At 40.1% G+C, this 19,257-nt stretch overlaps 1 protein-coding gene across 1 annotated transcript; it reads right to left on the reverse strand.

Annotated features, from left to right (window-relative positions):
* Positions 1–33: 33 nt before the first annotated feature.
* ptprc (protein tyrosine phosphatase receptor type C) lies at positions 34–15,218 on the reverse strand. The gene is made up of 28 exons (XM_078285829.1): positions 14,523–15,218; positions 14,201–14,212; positions 13,693–13,944; positions 13,341–13,571; positions 13,124–13,240; positions 12,512–12,655; positions 12,257–12,391; positions 11,271–11,423; positions 10,195–10,412; positions 10,032–10,092; positions 9,754–9,862; positions 9,314–9,351; positions 8,661–8,770; positions 8,299–8,389; positions 7,817–7,893; positions 7,320–7,356; positions 7,128–7,225; positions 6,370–6,495; positions 5,838–5,995; positions 5,313–5,448; positions 4,856–5,005; positions 4,359–4,449; positions 3,911–4,047; positions 3,501–3,635; positions 2,709–2,831; positions 2,307–2,473; positions 1,500–1,635; positions 34–818 (listed from the first exon to the last, which is right to left on the reverse strand). Exons 1-28 carry the CDS (start codon positions 14,713–14,715, stop codon positions 504–506), a joined length of 3,750 nt encoding a protein of 1,249 aa, XP_078141955.1. The 5' UTR covers positions 14,716–15,218; the 3' UTR covers positions 34–503.
* Between the last annotated feature and the right edge of the window lie 4,039 nt (positions 15,219–19,257).

Raw genomic sequence — 19,257 nt, forward strand, 5'->3', positions numbered from 1 at the left:
CTTAGCTTAATATTTAAATCAGAATTTTGAAGGTTGATATCAAAAATTTTATCAAAGCCTTTAAAATATCTCAACCAAACCACATCGTATTAAAGCTTTACATTTTCTATACATTAATAAAGTAATTAAATGAAGCAATCAAACATCATAAAGCATGAACCCTTTTTTTTTTGGGCATCCTCTTTGGTAGAACTGGAGTAGCCTACCCCCAAAGTAGAAAATGCCATGCCAAGTGTGTGTCCCCCCCCCCCAACCCCCCTTCTCTTGCTTAACTCTCCTTTCTTTTTAAGTGTAGTACAGTTGTGTAGTTTTTTACATCTTGTATAATTGTTGTCCTGATTGATTAATGTTTCTTTTGATGTGATCACAATTTGATTGTCTCTAGCTGGACTTGGCAAAACAAAGCTGTTTTAGAATTCAAATTCTCTCTCTCTTTCTCTCTCTCTCTCTCTCTCTGTCTGTCTCTCTCTCTCTCTCTCTCTCTGTCTCCCTCTCTCTCCCTCTCAGACCTCCAGACTGACACTGGGGCCATTGCTGGTCCCCTCCAGAGGTGTATTCTCTGTGGGGCTACCGGACACTTTGTCTTCATTCCCGCCATCAGCCACCAGTGGAGTGCTCTCTGCTGCCCCCTGCTGGTGAGCGGCGGTAGTGCTGGCTGGCTGCTCGGCCTGTTTCTCCTCCGCCTGCTCTGCTGCATGGGATTCATTGACAATGTCGATGGAGTCTTCTGCTACAGCGGCAGCAGACGCAGCTTTCACCTCTCCGTTCTGAACGGGGAAGGCCCCCTCCAGCGCATCATACAGGAACTGGTACTGCTCCTGTCAGGGACACAGACAGGGTTGAGCGGAAACACACATGTAGCACTGAAGATACGGCGTTGCTTTTGCATACATTTCATATTATAACAGCAAACCTTACATTTACATTCACATTTTAGGCCTTTATCCAGAGCAACTTGCTGCAACAATGAGTGCAACTGAAGAAAACAGCTTTGATTCTTTACAACCAACATTACAAGCAACCAAAAATAAGGATCTGGGCCACAGTGCCCTTACAATATTCTTTTGACCATAGACCGACTATGTAAGAGTGAAGTGCCAGGAAAAGAAATTGAATAAGAGCAAAGAGAAGAGATTAAAGGGATTTCTAGAGCATTCAGAGTGAGTAGAGAACGTATATTCAGTGGAGAGAGGGTGATGTGAAGTACATTAACAATACATCACAAAAATAACTTCAACCTTTAGCTGTAGGCACAACCCACCACAGTAGACTTATAAACAGATACTGAAACATAAATAACCTCTAGTCTCACTATGACGTATGCAAGATAATAATTTCTCTTTAACCTTTGCAGGAACAGGAAATAATATCATCATGTGTCCATCAGCGATAAGCATAATCAGAACAGAAGTCTTGCTGACCTGTGATGCTTTCGTCTCTGACTGCTGCTGCGAGTTAAAGCCCTGAAACTTATTTTTGTGAGTGTTCCTCTTTCTTACCGGGCCGGCGATCATGCCCTGCCTCTCCTTGCGCAGAGCCTTGGCCACCTGGAAAACGTCCACCAGTTTCTCAGTCTGAGCGCTGTCCAGCAGGTTCCACAGGGCACAGAAAACACCCGAACGGGACGAGCCATCACTGAGGAGAGGGAGCGTAAAAAAAAAAAGGGGTTATGATTACACTTAGTCATTCTCTTGGCCTGCCTATCCCAGCATGCATCAGGTGGGAAGCACACAGGGCTAACACAGATAGATAGACACTCATGTTCACCTATGGGTAATTTAGAGTCTCTAATCCATGTCGGTGGGATGTTGGGATGATGCGGGGAGTGCTCTCTTAACAAAATTCAGAGGATAAATTGAAAAATACTGCACACTGCCTCTGATGCATCAATGGATCCAACTGAAACATCTAATGTAATGTATCACAATGCAAAATAATGCTTTGTCATTTGTCATGGCTTTGTTGGCTTTTCAGGGCTTTTCAGCCTGTGTAGCTGAAATGTGTTGTGACACTGGTTGCTCGCTCGTTGCACCGCCCTTCATCGTTCGGCAGTTAAAAACACAAAGAGGTGGAAACTCCAATGGGTGGGGAGTTTTTGTTCCGTGTCGTCTGTAAAGTGAGACTTGAAAGCCAGAAATCTCCGTAGTTGTGTGTGTGAAGTGATCGTTGAGTCACTGGTTTTTATCAACAACCCTATCAAACCCCAGCAGATATATTGTGGTCATGTTTTTGCTATGAGCCAGTAAATACCTTAGTTATACCCGCTTCAAGATACCCAGAGCACATTTTGTGTGAAGTGGTCTGACCTGCAGTGGACCACTAAGGGCACGCTCCTCTCTGACTTGCTGCTGCTGTGGCCACAGGTCTGCTTGATGCTCTTGATCATGTCTGTCAAATCCTGTGTTTTCTCTGGCAGCTCTCTGTTTGCCCACTTCAGGAAGTGGAACTGTTTCACTTGCCGACTCTCTTTCCTCTGTTGGTGAAAGTGGTTTGGGGTTAAGCAAAACACGTGATGTTCCTTTTGAAATTCAGGGGAAATGGCCGAACACATCACAGGCTGCCACAGAAAATCCTCAAGCCAAATGCATCTGATACTGATAAATATTGAAACAGAGCGGACTTAAGCATTAAAACTGGGCAGCGCCAGACGTTTCTTGGCCATGAAAAGCGAAGCCTTAACAACAGGGAGTGGGTTGCTGTTCAGTCACCTTGGCATGACGGATCTGCATTGTGCGGGTGATGAACGCTGCGGAGCTGTCTGTGGCTGTCAGCTCCACCTCAACGTCCCCAAAGCTTTTCTTCTCATTGTCCCAGTAGGCAGAGCAAAACTCCTATCAACAAGAAGGTACGCAAAATAGGACATAATTGTATGGATGTATGAATAGTACTACTTTTTTATAATAGTATAATGTATGTATGTACAGTATATATGTACTGTATGTATGTATATGTACATATATACTGTACACTACCAGTCAAAAGTTTGGACATGCATTTTTCTTTCATTTTTACTATTTTCCACATTTTAGTATAATAGTAAAGACATCAAAACTATGAAATAACACAAATTGAATTATGCAGTGACCAAAAAAGTGTTAAACAAATCAAAACTATCTTATATTTTAGATTCTTTAAAGTAGCCGCCCTTTGCCTTGATGGAAAGGCAAAGGCTTTGGAAAGAAATTCATACACAGGCATCAACTTCACTATTTATATTTGTCTAAAAAAACAAACTTCAAGCATTTAAGCATAAGCCTTTAGATCAAAATGACTTTAAGATAATGAAAAAGTACATTCAATCATGTGTGTTTAAACTTTTGACTGGTCGTGTATATATGTACTGTATGTATGTATATGTATGTATACAAGGACATATTTATGTTTGGAAGTGTGTATGCATATCTATGTACCAACTACACCATGTAACCTTGTATGTGTGTGTGTGCTTGCTGCTATGGTTCATTTATGTGCAGGTACAGTATGCATGATATCTCAGGCACCTTATCGCCCTCGTTGCAGTCGGACAGCATGACAATAGTGGTCGCTCTCTTCTGGTAAACCATCAACCAGAAGTCAGCAGTGGTGTCTGGCAGCGGGCCCTGGGCTGTGATGAAGCTGCGTGGGCTCCAGTAACCCTGCGTGGGCGAGAAAACACATCTATCTATTGTTGTGCAGTCCACACAAATAAAGTCTGGTTAATTTAATTAGATGTTGTTTTTTTTTTATCTTCATCTGGCTCTGTGAGAGGTGGGAGTTAATTTAGACTAAATGAGAGAACACCTGCTGCAACAGGAAACATGGTTAGAGAACACAATTTGTCACAAGAATAGTCATTTAAATCTACAATACAATCCGGTGTGCGGAGGAATGGGTTACTGAATAAGATGAAAGTGTCAATACGGTAACATACGTCAATGTGGGAGGCGTTGATGTATTTAGTGGACTCCTCATCCTCTTCATCCGATGAGTCGTCCTCGTCATCGTCATCCTGGTCACTGTCATGACTGCTTCCGTCATCTAGCTTCACCAGCACTCGGTTGTAGTCGTCTGAAAGTGGCATTTTGGGTATGTTACAACTTGAATTTGAAATACTAACTATGCACTGCTAATTATTTGTGCGTTGATAGATATCTAGTGTTTGAGGCCATCTCTGACACTTTCACTGGTATACCTTTATTCATACCGCCTTACTGGGAAAGCTTCTCTACTATTTATGTGTTTTTACTATACAGATCTGGAAGGGCAGTACTATATATACATAAACATACCATTGACCTCTATCCATAGTGTAAAATGTCTTCTAAACCAGGACAGGACACAAAATGATCTAATCCTCTCTGTGCTGAGCTGATACTCACATGGGATCACAGATGAGAAGCGATTCTTCTTCTTGTTCTCCTCGGTGATCCCTGTGTTGAATGTCCTCCAGTTTTTATACTTGGGGAGTCTCTGAATTGCAACACAGACCAGAAAGAGTTTTCATGGTTAATTTTAAAGATTCATTTCCTCCACATAAAGTAATAAGAGGGGGAAGAAGGATAAAATGAGAGAAGGAGTATTAAGGAGTATTGAGGAGGAGAAAACAACATGAAGGACTTGTAGAAGAGAGGGGAGCATTATTGTCATACACTTATAAAATTCCTTATACAATTATACAAAATTACAAAGTGGCACATTTCTGACTACATAGGCTTCTTGTTTTTTCTATATAAAGATGTTATCTTTGGACGTCTTTTTTGAGTGCATGTGTCCAACTTTTATATTTGCCTTTGTGCTGTTTCTTGGCCAAGAGGTTTTTGATCTCAGTGGGACTACCTGGTTAAATAAAGGGTAAATAAAATGAACTGAAAAGTACCTCGAACTCTTCCTCTATCAGACTGGGCTCATTGCTGGAGTTTCTCTGTTTGAGCGTGCCCAGTGTGCTGTGGAGCTCAGGCAGGGCGATCTCCGTCTCTCCAAACTGGTTGTGCTCTATCAGTGCCTGGTGAATCAGGATGTACTGGGCCTGCATGAGGACACAAGCACTTAAGTAAACACACATTGACATGCAGTATGGAGACAGAACAAGCACACACACACAGGACTACACACTGAATGTGCAATCCACATCTTAACTGTCTCAAAGCTTAAAAATCTTTCTGTAACTCGTCTGCGTCTCCTTATCTACATCTCCTCCCTAAAATTTTGAACATTCAGATTCACAAACACAGAAAAACACATGTATATATGCATGTAGGCTATGCTTGCAAAAACACAAATCACACACACACACACACACGATATTTGAAATATTATCTAAAATTACATCTTACCTCTACTTGAACCATGAGGCACCTCTGTCTGCGGAGTCTGACTATGTAGCCGTAGATGTCCACTCTCCCCTCTGCCTCCAGACCCTCCATCATGGCATCAATGCCAATGTAGGTGCCTGTCCTGCCCACCCCCGCACTGCACATGCAGAGAAATGACATCATACGTTTTACTGCACACATCTCTATCAGTGGCAAGCGAGGTTGAGAATTAGTTGGGAGGTGAAGAGAGGTGAGAGCCGGCCTGATGTGGCCCCTGATTCCCACTTGATCCCTTTAGAGTTCACAAGATATAGGGAGGAACAAGTGTGCCTGAAAAGACACTTGACTGAAGCTGCTGTATGTGAACTGTGTGAAAAAGTGCCTAAGGACTGTGGACATTAATAAAAAAGTGCTCTGGTTAAACTCTCCCCATTGGGCATACAGGGTTAGGGTTAAGAAGTAAGTACAGAATATATGGTCCAGTCTAAAAAGCCTAAAAGAAAAGACGAGTTTTGATTTTTACATTTTGAATTGACTTGTATGTACCTGCAGTGGACGACGATGGGGCCGCTGAAGAAGTTCTTGAAGGCGTTGACGCGCCGCCTCAGCTTCAGGAGGAGGTGCGGCTCTCCTGGGACGCCGTGGTCTGGCCAGCTGATGAACTGGATGTGGGTCACCTCCCTCTCTGAGTTCTTTTCCCTCTTCTGAAGACACACACACACACGCACAGACGGTTACACAAGTATCGCATGGTCATACGAACGCACACTCATGCATTCACAAACGCATAAACGCCTGCATAAACACATGCATATGCACACACAGACGCATGAATGTATGTATGTGTTACTATGTAGAGGGAAAGATACACACCCAAAAATGCATGCATGCCCACAGACATGCTCATCCTCAGGCATGCACGCACGCACACACACACACACCACATATACACAGAAACGGAAACCAAAATTGTGTCAGGGCGGGTTGCAGCTCCGCAGCTCTTTGAAGCCCTTAACAAGAAATAAGCAGTGACTGCAATGCTTCTGTTGGTCTCTACAGATCTTTGATGGAGACTCACGTTGGATAGGCTGAGATGGCGGATGGTGTAATCAGGACAATGATCCTCTCCGTTCAGTTTCACTATAAACTCCTCAAAGATCTCTGTCTCTCGGTCTGGGGATGGCCAGTACTGCGCACACTTGACCTGCAGGACATGTCAGAGGAACAGACAGTAACACCACAATGTCACAAATCAGTAACATGTTAGGCCATGCCAGATTTATTTATCAAGCATTTGTGTCGTTTGCAGAAAACAAAGGACACAAATGCAATTAAAAACAAGAGAAAATAAGGAATATTAAAAACAACAGATTGAATAAGTACACTAGAAACTCCAAGAAATGCGTGTGTGAAAAGAGTGTGTGCATGTGTGTGTGTGTGTGTGTGTGTGTGTGTGTGTGTGTGATATACATGTGTGAAAACATAAGTGAATGACGGACTGCAGGAAACATGAAAAGATAGGAATGGAAAATTCATTCAAACATCCTATTTATACTAAGAACAGTCAGTTCCGGGCAAACTTCTTCTTTATGCTGACACATAAATTAAACATTTGACTGGTAATAATAAAAACTCCTATCAACTCTATAGCAATCATACTAACATCAATATATCACATACTGTACAACGTAACATTGTAGCCGCAATTCTTGTTTTTTTTCTGTCACTGTAATGTTTCACTAATGACGTCATTTTCCTCTGCTGCATCCTGACATGACTGTACATGGTAGTTTCATGTCAACATAATCAAAGTCAACAAAATACTACTGTTCTTACCCTGTTTCCCTCTTCACAGCGTGTTACCATGACGATGATAGAGGACTGTTGCTCCCATATCATCCTCCAGAAGTCACTCACGGTTTCATCCTTCGGCCCTACAACACACACACACACACACACGCTTAGCATCAACCATAAATATCAAGTGCAGTTATTAAGTGTGTAAAGAATATGAGAACACTGCTTTACCTTGAGCTGCAATGTACTTCTTACATTCCTTGAATCCCTGTAGTAAGAAAGCAATTGATGTTCAGCAGCTGTGTATTGGAAGTGAACAGTCATGAACTTTGCTTAGATTACCACAGATACCACTAAAAACATGTGCTGTTCGACATTGGTGTGTCCCTTCAGCATGACTGTTCTTATTCACAGTATTATAGTATTTATTATGATGATTATTATGATGTAGTAGTAGCAGCAGCAGCAGCAGTAGTAGTAGCAGTAACAATAGTAGTAACAGTAATATTAGTAGCAGTAGTAGTAACAGTAGTAGTAACAGTAGCAGTAGCAGTAACAATAGTAGTAATAGTAGTAGTAACAGTAGTAGTAGCAGTAGTAGTAATAGTAGCAGTATAGTAGCAGTAACTGTAGCAGTAGCAATAGGAGCAGAAACAGTAGTAGTAACAGTAGTAACAGTAGTAACAGTAGTAACAGTAGTAGCAGTAGTATCTGGGTGTTTTCCATACATCAATGAAGCTGGCGTTGATGTAGTCACATCCTGCCTCGCCATTTCCTGTGGTCAGCTGGACGCGGTTGTAATCATCTGGGACATGAGAGAAAAGCAAAAGACACGCTGTCACTCACTGAAGACATTTCTATGACCTTTACATATCCAACAGAGAGCAAAGGTGTGTTTGTGTGTGTGTGTGTGTGTGTGTGTGTGTGTGTGTGTGTGTGTGTGCGTACGTGCGTGTGTGTGTATTAAATTGGCTAATATGAATTATGTGGGTACATCTCAATGGTAAAAACATAAGAACAGAATAGATAAAAAATACATAATAAACAGTTATGTGAATTGGTTAATGCTTTTATCCAAAGGGCATCATATTAATTTGAGCCCACTTTAATGCGAGGGCCTCTGTGGGAATCAAACCCAAGGTAACCATTGCTCTACCATTGAGCTACTCGGCACCAAAACAGTAAACAGAGAAGACGGCCTCCCACTCACAAGGCAGGATGTCCACATAGCGGTTCTTGGTGGCATTGCAGGCCTTCTTGGCCTCTTTCACTGTGTTCCTGGAGAAGATTCTGGGGATGCTCTGAAAGCAGACACAAACTGTGAGCTGCAATTGCCAAAGAGCAATACAGAGCAAAACCACTTTCACACTGTTTGTACATTCAGCTGGTCTGAGTTTATAGGGTGCTAGGGCAGTTTATTCCTGGGTTCAAATGCGGTCTGGGACCTTTGTTACATGTCATCCACCTTTCTCTCTCTATCTCTCTATTGTCTCTCTCCACTGTAAACTATCCAATACAGCAGAAATGCAAAAAAAACAATCCTAAAAAACATAATACAGATTCCAAATTCACCTGAAACTCAGCCAGGAAAAGCCTTCCTTCATCAGCGATCTTCCTCTTGTAGGCATCCAGCAGGACTTCTGCAGCGATTGGCTCGACATTCAGCAGGTTCTCCTCATCATCTATGAACCAAACCAGTCAGAAAATAACAGTGCTTTCAAGCACGAACAGGAAATACTCTTTCTTCTAGTTTGTAACTTGTCATACCACAGTGTAGTTCACAAACATACAACACAAACAGGGTTGGCTAAGTTACTTTAAAACTGCAATCCATTACACACCATTTTGAACCAGACGATTTATTCCAAAATGCTGTAATACTCCACTAATCCTCATCTGTCAACCATTATGTCAAGATGTGGAAAATGATATTTGAATTTCTCACTTTCTATTTATGATCTTAAAATCAAAATGTTTTTTTTTTTGCTCTTCAAACATGCCTTTAAATGATCTATCAGGTAAACTACATTTTTTTAAAAAGTAAAATCCGATGACTGTATTTTTCTCTGTAACTGTAACTGAATATAGCTACCAACTAGTCATAATCAGATCACTATAATCCAAAACAGATTACAAACATAATAGTTGTTGCTGAATGATATTGTTGTTTATTGCCTACTCAAACCCCTACTGTAGAAAAAAGAAGAAAGCCAGTGTCTACTCACTTGCTGCTGGAATGAGCACCAAATGTTCACCCAGGTCGCTGTGGAGAAAATACTGAAGTTTGGTTTCATATAGTTTAAATTGTTCCTATATGGCATAGATTAGGCTACACAGTACATACTGTGATTTTGGAAGCCATTCATTAAAACATAAACACGGAATACAGTGATGCTCTCTCCAGTCTTTGAGCTGGTTGAGGAATTCAATTCAAATGAGCTTTATTGGCAAGAAATACTTGCCAAAGAAAATAAAGAGCAGTAATGCTACTCCTGAACTGTAAATGAAAAAAACAAAACGGTATACTCCTCATGTGTCAAATAATCAAAATGTCAAAGTAATCTAACAACATGGTGATTCTTGACTTTATAAATGGCACAACACATGCAGATCCATCTCTGTAAAAACAGAAGCAGTGTGAGATTAGATGCAGAATGATCCTTACTGGGACTTCTTCCGCTGCAGAATGTAGATCTTGTAGAGAACCAAAAGCAGGGCCACAGATGTGAGGATGATGAGGAAGACCAGAATACCAATGACAGCTTTGTCGTTGTCTGTAAGAAGATAGATATAATAGCAGGAAATCGAAGAGTTGGCATTTATGTTAGAGATATAATGTATAGAACTGGAGGTGTATACTGTATATCAGAGTAAAATGTTTGAAAATGATTTAACTGAGCAATATAGGACAATATGGCATGAAGTAAGTGAAACAGCACATACAGTAAGTAATAATTTCTTGGAGCACAGGATGGCTCTCAAAATGTCCGTTGAAGACAGTCACCTGGCAAGACAGTACATCCCATTAGCAGGAATTATGGCACTATTTGAAATATGAGGAATAGCTGGAAACTAGTCTTGTGAAACCAAAAAAGATTATACATACCTTCACTGTGTACGTTGTAGAGTAGCTTAGACCCGTGAATTCAAAATCGCATGTTGTTTTATTTTGCTGTGTATTTTCATTTCCTGGAGAAAGGCGTGCTATGTATTTCTTCTTCTTCATGTCCCCATTCAATTCACCAAAATATTTACATTTTACTGTAAAAGCATTATTCTCTGTGATAGAATATGTGATTTTATCCTTGAGGACCGGCTGTGGTACTGTAAGACATAACAAGTGAAGAGTAAAGACACATTTTCCTTCAGATACAGTACCGTATGCTTACTTACATACAATTTAAAGTGATATTTTACTTTGGTATGACAACAACTTTAACCCAGTTTAGCCTCATATGTGTCATCACCAAATATTGGCTGTCCTAGCCCTGGGTATCAATAGTGATTGTATACATATGCCTTCGGTTTCCTTTCTGTAAATTCAACTTTTAACAGATATACCACAGCTTGGTAACCAAGTGTAATTTACATGGCTTGGATTAGTGTGTAATGTATACAATGTATGATTGTTATATATAATGCATGTTGGCAGTCTATCCAGGAATGCATGACATGCTATTTTATCATTGGCATTCAACATTATTTGCTCTATAAAATTGTTGGATGTTTTACCTAAACCCTATCTAGCTGAGAACTGGTGACAAAGAGATTCATTGCAAGGACAGAAAACATCCACACTGATTAATGCTGAGTAAATCTTGTTCTAAGTCAATACTCTTCCAAATGTAATGTTCCAATTCCTATAATACAGTAATACTAATACTACAAATATTTATATTTGTTGTATAGCACTCAACAAAGTTACAATATGTTACTAGAAAGCAATGTTTTCTTCCAAAATATTATTATGAAATACTGCCAACACTGTATGGTCTCAACAAAGCATTTCAGAAAGACATCTACTTTTATTGTCATGCACTTATCTTAATTGGACATTCAACAATATATGCAGTACATAATCTTGATAAATAATCAACTCTAGTTCAGATTTCAATAGTCTCTTTGTATTGGTATATGTGTCCAAAGTCATTTTCCCCAAAAAGCATTTTTTTGGCTACTTACCTTCAGCCGCAGTTTGGATGACAGGTATCTGAACTGGGCCGAGAACGGGCTTGTTGTTGTACTTGGGTTGTACTTGGCACTTATAATCGTTGAATGGTTTCAATCCAGACACATTACATTGTAACGTTGTTTCGGTGACACTTTCTGTCTTTTCTATAAAAATGAGATTATATGAAAAATGACATTGTAAAACAATTTTCATTCGCTGTTTTGGGCTGGATGAGTGAATGGCAACAGGAAAATCAGGAAAAGATTTTTAGACTGAACATTGCATTTATAAAGTTAAAGGAACACACCAAGGTTTTGTGAAATTGGCCCATTGGTCAACTTACCCGTTAAGTGATGAGAGTATAGACACCAACATCATACATGTGTCCCCGATGGATCAATAGCACTGGTACTCCATGTTAACACTTTAGCAAACACTATGTTGACTGACAGTAGGCGACTAGTATCACCTCAAAATAAGAAGAGCGCCCTTTTAGTACTAAAAAGTTGTTAATGGTTTTTACTATATGGCCTGTTGACTCAGAAATAAAAAAAAAAGAAATATTACTGTAATATCGCTGATGTAACCATGGTTTTTAATTTTGGAACTATTCCAAGTGTGCAACCGCCTATTCATCCCCTGCGCAGTGATTTTTAGGTGTACACACAGTCTCACACGCCCGCCACATTTACTTCCTATAGAAACAGTAGTCCCTAGTAGTATATCATTTCTGTATCATACTTCATGTAAATTTGATGAATCCCCTACACAAAACTTGACTTGGCATATCATCTAAGATTACTTACAACATAATGTGTTAGCATGGAGCACCAGAGCAAACAATATACCAGGGATGCATGGATGATTTTGGTGTCTACAGTATGTTTTCATCACTCAACAGGTATGTTGACCAACCGGCCAATCTCCCAAAAACCCAGTGTATTCCTTTGAAAAAGAAGAAGGAGAAATTAGAGTTAATTCAACAATTTTGACATACTGGTTTTCTGATCAGTACAGCTGCAGTTGTATGAAAGGTCCGGGATGGCATCTTCACACTTCATGCTCCTGGTGTGCCAACTCAACATAATGGACTTACTGGTTGAGTGATTCCTTGTGATGGATATATTCAAATCTGTTGGACACAGTATCAGACATCTGTAAAATTGAAGTAATATCTGGTCCTCTCCGTTACTCCACTGTAACAGAGGGTACAAACTATCAATATCCAGAGGAAAACTGATTATCAACATACCGCACTTAATTTCGACGATGATAGTAGTTGTCTTGTTTGTGCTGACATTGTTGTAATTGATCTGACCAGTGCAGTTGTACTTTGTGAAGGGCTTCAGCTCAGACACATTCTTGACCACATTGGGCTTGTCAAGTACTGAGACGGCTGAAAGTTAACACAGTCATTTCCCAACCAATTAGAAGATGTACCACAGCGCCTATGAGCAGTTATCTTTGTCTATAGATGAGGACATGGGGAAGATTTATGGGGCACTAATACTGCAAAGAAAAATCCCCCATTCAGCCACTTAAATATAACTAGAAGGCACTCAGAAAGCGTACGCTTCGCCAACACTGAACAATTCTCCAACTTGCTGCTACACTCAAAGTCATCATTCCTATCACTTAAATTTGCAGTTAAATTGATTTCTCTACCCTGCAAACATAAACATAGGATTTGGAATCAAGTCTCTATCTCTGTTAGTTTTGAGACAAATAAAACTAACAGGGGCAGAAACAATTGGCAGAGGTAAAAACAAACAGACAAACAAAAAAAAAACATTTTAATCTTATTTTTACCCTTAAATAGGCTATAAGACATTATTGAGAAGTCAAGTCTAATCTTTCCACTTACTGCGACAGGTGTAATCGATGGTAAGATTATTACAGTTTAGTGGTGTATTTGTTCCTATTTCACCACCAAGTCGATCAGGAGCAGTCAGAGTGATTTCCTTTGGATCTAAGAGATTTGCTGAAAAAATGAAAAAAAAAAAAATGTGTAGATGAAACATGTTAAAATGAGGCGTATGTACACCATCATACAAAATACAGGTAAAATCTATTGTACATACCGACACTGACATTTTGAGGTACAGAAATGTTTCGACATTCTCTTGAATTGAAGGTTCTAGTCAAATTTGAGCAAAGGTCAGTGTACTTGAACTTGATACAGAATGCTTGACCATTCTTGTATTGCACGGTTCGAGTAGATTCTTTTGTTTGTAGTGCAGAGCTGATATCCCATTCACTCCAATAACAAAGATGTCCGGGGAGGGAGTCGACATTCTTAATGTCACCTTCAACTGAAATGCATGAATGTTGCACGAATGTTAAAATTTCTCTTCCACTTTCACATTCTCCCAATTCTGAGGTTAAAAAAGTAAGATGCCATACAATAATTAGAAATGGTTTTTTTTTACTCACTTGCTTCATTTGTCTTCAGAGATTGCGTTCCGTTGGGCTCACATTGTGTGGAGACACTATTATTAATTGTCACATTATGCCCATACATAGTACAGGGCTTCAGGTTTTGGATAACACTCGACCCATTTTTGGAAAAGGTTAGATTTCTAGATGAGCCTTGTTCAGTAAGAGTTATGATGTAGCCGGTAGCAGTGAAGCTATTGATGATCTTGATCTCAAAGCCAAACTTGATTGCTTTAATATCGTATGAACCTGCACACAAAATAAAGAATCATCAGTCTCTTGGTGAATGTGAACTACCTGGTGTCATTTTAACCTCAAACATTTTTGTTCATGTAGTTGCTGTATATGTTGAAATAGGATAAAATCCAAATGTCCAATAGCTTCATATCCATTGCATTCATTGGAAAGTAAGAGAGAAATGCAGATGCTGTAAACTACTGTAATTAGTGCACATGAGTGAAAGGATGAGATGGATTATCTATTAAAAAATGAAACTGATACTCACACTTTGAGGGGCCTGGAGGATATAATAAAATTATAAGAGAGAGAGAGATTAGAGAATAGCAAGTGACATTAATGTATGATTATATAATATAGGGCATTTGGATGATTCTTAAGCAACTTGCAAGTAGACTATGGCAAGTGCATGTATTTTTAGTAACTGTAACCCCAGTCCTGGCAGTGTTAGTGCCATGTTATGTCTACTGAGCTACACATTACAAGTTGCCTCATGTTTCCGTTGGTATACTGTACTCACAGCACAACACAATCGTGTATCTGCTATTCATATGAGCAAATAGACAGCATCTAAATGAGGAAACTCCAACCTGCAGTGGTAAGGTTAGGTGCTATGGTGATGGGTTGTGTGACTGGAGGTGAGGTCTGGTTGTGAGTGGTGTTTGCTGGACTGCTTGCGGGTAAGGTGCTTGCAGGGTCAGAAGAGGCTGTAGGGTGGAGGACATGATCGCGGTCACTTTCAAAGAGAAAATACCATAATTCCAACATAATTCTAAGCAACATTTAAGAATACTGTCATGCTAAATGCAATGTTCACGTGGCTGATGTAACTGTGAACTGAGGCTGAATACGTTACCACGGGTGGTAGTTGCTAAATTGGATGCCTGGGTTGTGGAGTTTGAGGTGCGTGGAGGTATGAGGGCAGTTGTCGAGATGCGTGGAGGTGAGGCTACTAAAGGATTAGAGGCATTTGTTTTGGTGCTTGGAGGTAAGACGGTAGATGTGGTGATGCTTGGAGGTGAGGGGCTCGATAAAACAGCTGCATTCCAAAAAAAAAAAAAAAAAAAATCACAAAGACAATATCACAATAATACCCTCTACATCCTTAAACGTGCTATGTGTAGCAGACCACATTTCCTGTAAACCCTGATGCTTCTTGTCACAAAAAAGATTTCACTACTTGTCCCTTTTTGTCTCTGTCTATAAAAGAAGAAGAGGTCCCAGCTTCCATCAAAGCATTTTGTGGCAAGAGGTAGCATAACCCTCTGTCTCTGACTTGGTTTCTCTCTCTCCCTCTCTTTCTGACTATAGCAGTCTCACCTGCGGGGTTGGTGTCATTGCTGTTGGTACCTGCTGTCTTATCTTGTGAGGAAGGTGAAGGTGTGGAAGCTGTTGTGGACAGAGTGGCAGAGTGAGTACAAGAGGGCTGTTCTGAAGGGAGATGAGTAGATATGCTTTGTTATTGGTAGACCGACGGAGACTCACAGCCAAGAGGAGACAAGTTGTGAATTATTGGGAAACCCCTGTGGTTCTAGTAGATAAAGTGCACCTTAATCTCACGTAACAACACCTCTGGCTCAAGCAACAGAGGTCTGGAGAAATTCTCATCATAAAACATGGGATGACGAGACCTTGCTGAGCCAAGGCAGCACTGATTGGCTCTCAGTTTGAAATAGGATTCTTGTACAAGCCACCAGCAGTCAGCTTTAGAACAAGTAGATACAATGCTAGCTACTTTGCAGAATAGATTTGAGTTAATATACGTACAAACTCTTTGGGTCAAATCAAACGAGCAAGATGAAAAATTTGAAACAAAACATTTTGCCAAAAGTATGCCCATTACACCAGATCGCGTCGATGAAGCCTTTGCAGGTTCTCAGCTAGAAGACTCTACTGAGCAACAGATGTTTACCAAGAGGCTACGGTAAAAGTTTGATTCATCAAAATTAGTTTCTATAGCTATATATCAAACTCATTGATAACAAAACCACAAGCACCCGATAAAATGTAAGCAAATTTTCCCTTAAAACAAAGTCATGACCAAGCAGCCTTCCTCTCTATCATTCATGAGTAATACATTGTTACTGTAGTGATCACACTATTAGGAAAATAACTGCGCATCAAGGCATTCGTTTTCATTTAAAGGCCAGAATAGCAAGTGAGCACCAGTGCCATGCTCCGCCCCAGCAAAATTTGACTGGTTTGAATGATGATGACTGCCAATCGTCACCGCCCGTTTCTAACCAACTATTGTGTTTGAGGGCGTTTTCACACCTATTGTTTATTTGCTTTGTTTCGAATCAGCAACTAATTTGTTACAATGTTGCAGTTAACCTTTGGTTAAGTTTCTTTTCACACAGCAATATTTCTAAGCAGAATAAGATTTGTAAACAAACGCTATGCGTGATCAAACTGGTCCCTCATTGGTCAGAATGCGAATCAAGGCTGCATCTTGACAACGTGTTGCTGCATTTGATTCGACAAAGACGCGCTGCTTCCAGACACCTCTGTGGAAGGCACGCTCTAATGAACGCCTACAGTGACATATTCACTCATCAATTTTCTACTCAGAAGACACATCAGGTAAGCCATCATGCATAGCGAGTTCGGTCCTTTGGCTCGAATTGCATTCTCACTGCAAAGGAACCGTGCCAGAGTTCGTTTGGAAGTGGACTGAGACCAGCCTCTCAAGTTGGTCTCAGTCTGCTTGTTCTGGTCCGCACCCGAGTGCAATTGCTGCGCTCATATATGCCAAAACAAACCGAACTTCGCGGGGAAACGCTCCAGGGTCCGAAATAAAGGCTCCAAAGGTGTGAAAAGGTGTGAAAACACCCTAAATTTCCGTCATTTGAGCCAGAGGCATGGCTATGTGAGATTATGTGCACCTAAACACCACAGACTCCCCACCGAAACCCTAACTGATCTTAGAAACACACAATTCACCCTCCCCCATGCTGAACATGCATGCAAAACACATCCACAATAAATGTTATAAGAAAGGCTGATCAAGATCAAGTGAAATGAACTGATCAAGATTCTCTTTGGGAAGCCAGATTTTACAGGAGGTTAGGAAAGTAGTCAATTGCATCAGCAGTTCAGCCTTCCTTCTTGACTCATGCCAGCCTTGGAGGCACTTCAACCAAGCTTAGCTGGTTGGGCTTTAGCTTGACATCAAAGCAAGCTAACCAAGAAATGATTGATAACAAATAATAATAATAAATAAGACATTCCCAGATATGTTAAAAATTACATGCAAAATTGCCTTTGCGGTGACTTTAGATAGGGTTAGCTGGCTAACAAAGTGTTTGTTAGGCTACAGCTAGCAATGCTAAACTGCACAGTTGCTTGGCTTGGGAAGGAGCTGGTGACTTGTGATTGGCTGAACGATCAGGGGCAGAACGAGCCTCCCACGCTGCAGCCGTAGAGTCAACCATGGGAGCAAAAAGACAGACAAACCAGTACTTGACAAGGTAGCTGACATGGAGTAGCCTACGTTATTTGCATTTTAAGGCATTATGCTAATTTCATGAACTTTGGGAGACCAGGCTGGCTTTGGTGATACTGCTGCTGTGGGGTGATGAGACAGAATGAAGTGAGTGTGAGGTAGCAGGTGGAGGCTGAAGTGAAGGCATGACACAGGTACTGGACTGGTTACAGACTGGTTGGATAATTAAAAGTCATGTGGTAGATCAGTTCTGTACATTGTACTGCAACTTACCCACTGGCTGTTGACCTAGAATTACAAAAGAGAAAAAAATGTCAGAATCATCCAAAGTCTTCTACATTGCAGCATTTATTCAAGTCATGAAGGAGTGTGTAAGGCTATGCAAAAAAAAAAAAAAACCTCACAAACAGTGCATTTGATTAATTTTTTCTGAAATCTGAAATCTGAAATAAAAGACATCAAGGCATCCACTTCCTTCTAACTCTGTTAAACTCTCCCTGCAGGGCCTAAGCATTATCTAGTCAAAAGAGGAAAGGATGTTGCTCGAAGTGAGGTACAACCTGGTTGCTATGACAATGTGACAAAGAGCCTGAACACTATTTCAGAAGGCTAACCACTGTTTCCTGTCTTGCATTGAAACCCAGCACCTCCCCAGACTTACAAAATTGACTTGGTTTCAGTTTGGCCAGATCTCAGGCTTATATTTAAACACAAATATGAATCTATAAAAAATTGGTCTGAAATTTTTAACAATGAAAGCAAACACTGTGGCAATAGAAACTGCCAGCATCAGGCTGTAACAGACTTTCTCTCTTATAATCTTGTTTTTAGTCATTAGAAATGAAAGAAACTAACACCAAAAGTATTTTTCTGTGCTGTACAGTGTTCCCAAAAGTCAAAGTTAGAATACAAATAACAAAGATCAAGTCCATCCTCTACGACAGTACTTTTTGAATTTTGCTCCACTACGGACTGAATAAGTCTATACAGCTGAGAAAACATACAGAATGCAGTGTAGTAAGACTGCAGGGAGACTTTATTTACGCTTTACTTTTGTAATGCAAAAAGAATCCACTGCAAAAAATATCCATCTTAACCAGTGTTGACGTGTAAATAAAAAATTGGTCATAATGATCATAATAAGGCAACCACCAATATAAATTAAAATTAGATTAAATCTTCAGAAACACATTAAGTTATGCTTTTTCCCTAATTCTATTTCTGCAAATAAAAAGGTGAGTTTAGGTGGGTTTGCCTTCCACTGTATCCCTGATCTTAGCAAGTTATTTAAGTACATTTCTAGTATCGAGGCTTAAAATATATTTTTTCTTATATTTCGTGATCTGCCTTGTTTCAAGATATTTACACTTTTTATTTAGAAAATTCCTGAAGTGAAACCTTTTATATCACCTATATCAAGCCATTGGCAGAATATTTCACTTTCGCTTTAAATAAAGTAAAGATCTTAGGACTTCTAAAATATGAGACTAAATGACTCCTGCTGATGAGTCCCTGTCACCAACCGTATATAACCGTGTTACTTGTCTTGTCCTTTCTCACAGGACATTAAAATTGAAGCGATGAGCTGCAGTGACAGGCGGGTGGCAGAACAATAAGACTCAGGATGTGGTTTAGCTCATCCCTGGTTCACTGCATAGAGGGAGATGCATGCTCTCTGCAATGACATTTCACTGCTCCAAACAACCTGTAGATGCCTGTTTTGAGTTTGGGGATGGACGATTTCAATTGTTTATGTGACTGGATGGGAGATACCGTTGTGCCCCATGAATATTTTGAATAACTGATGGCAAAACCTTATCCAATATGGTTTTACTGTAACTATTTTTTTTACTATAGTTTTAGCCAGCATTTTTGCACCA

Source organism: Centroberyx gerrardi, chromosome 9 (assembly GCF_048128805.1).
Source record: "Centroberyx gerrardi isolate f3 chromosome 9, fCenGer3.hap1.cur.20231027, whole genome shotgun sequence".
NCBI lineage: Eukaryota > Metazoa > Chordata > Actinopteri > Beryciformes > Berycidae > Centroberyx > Centroberyx gerrardi.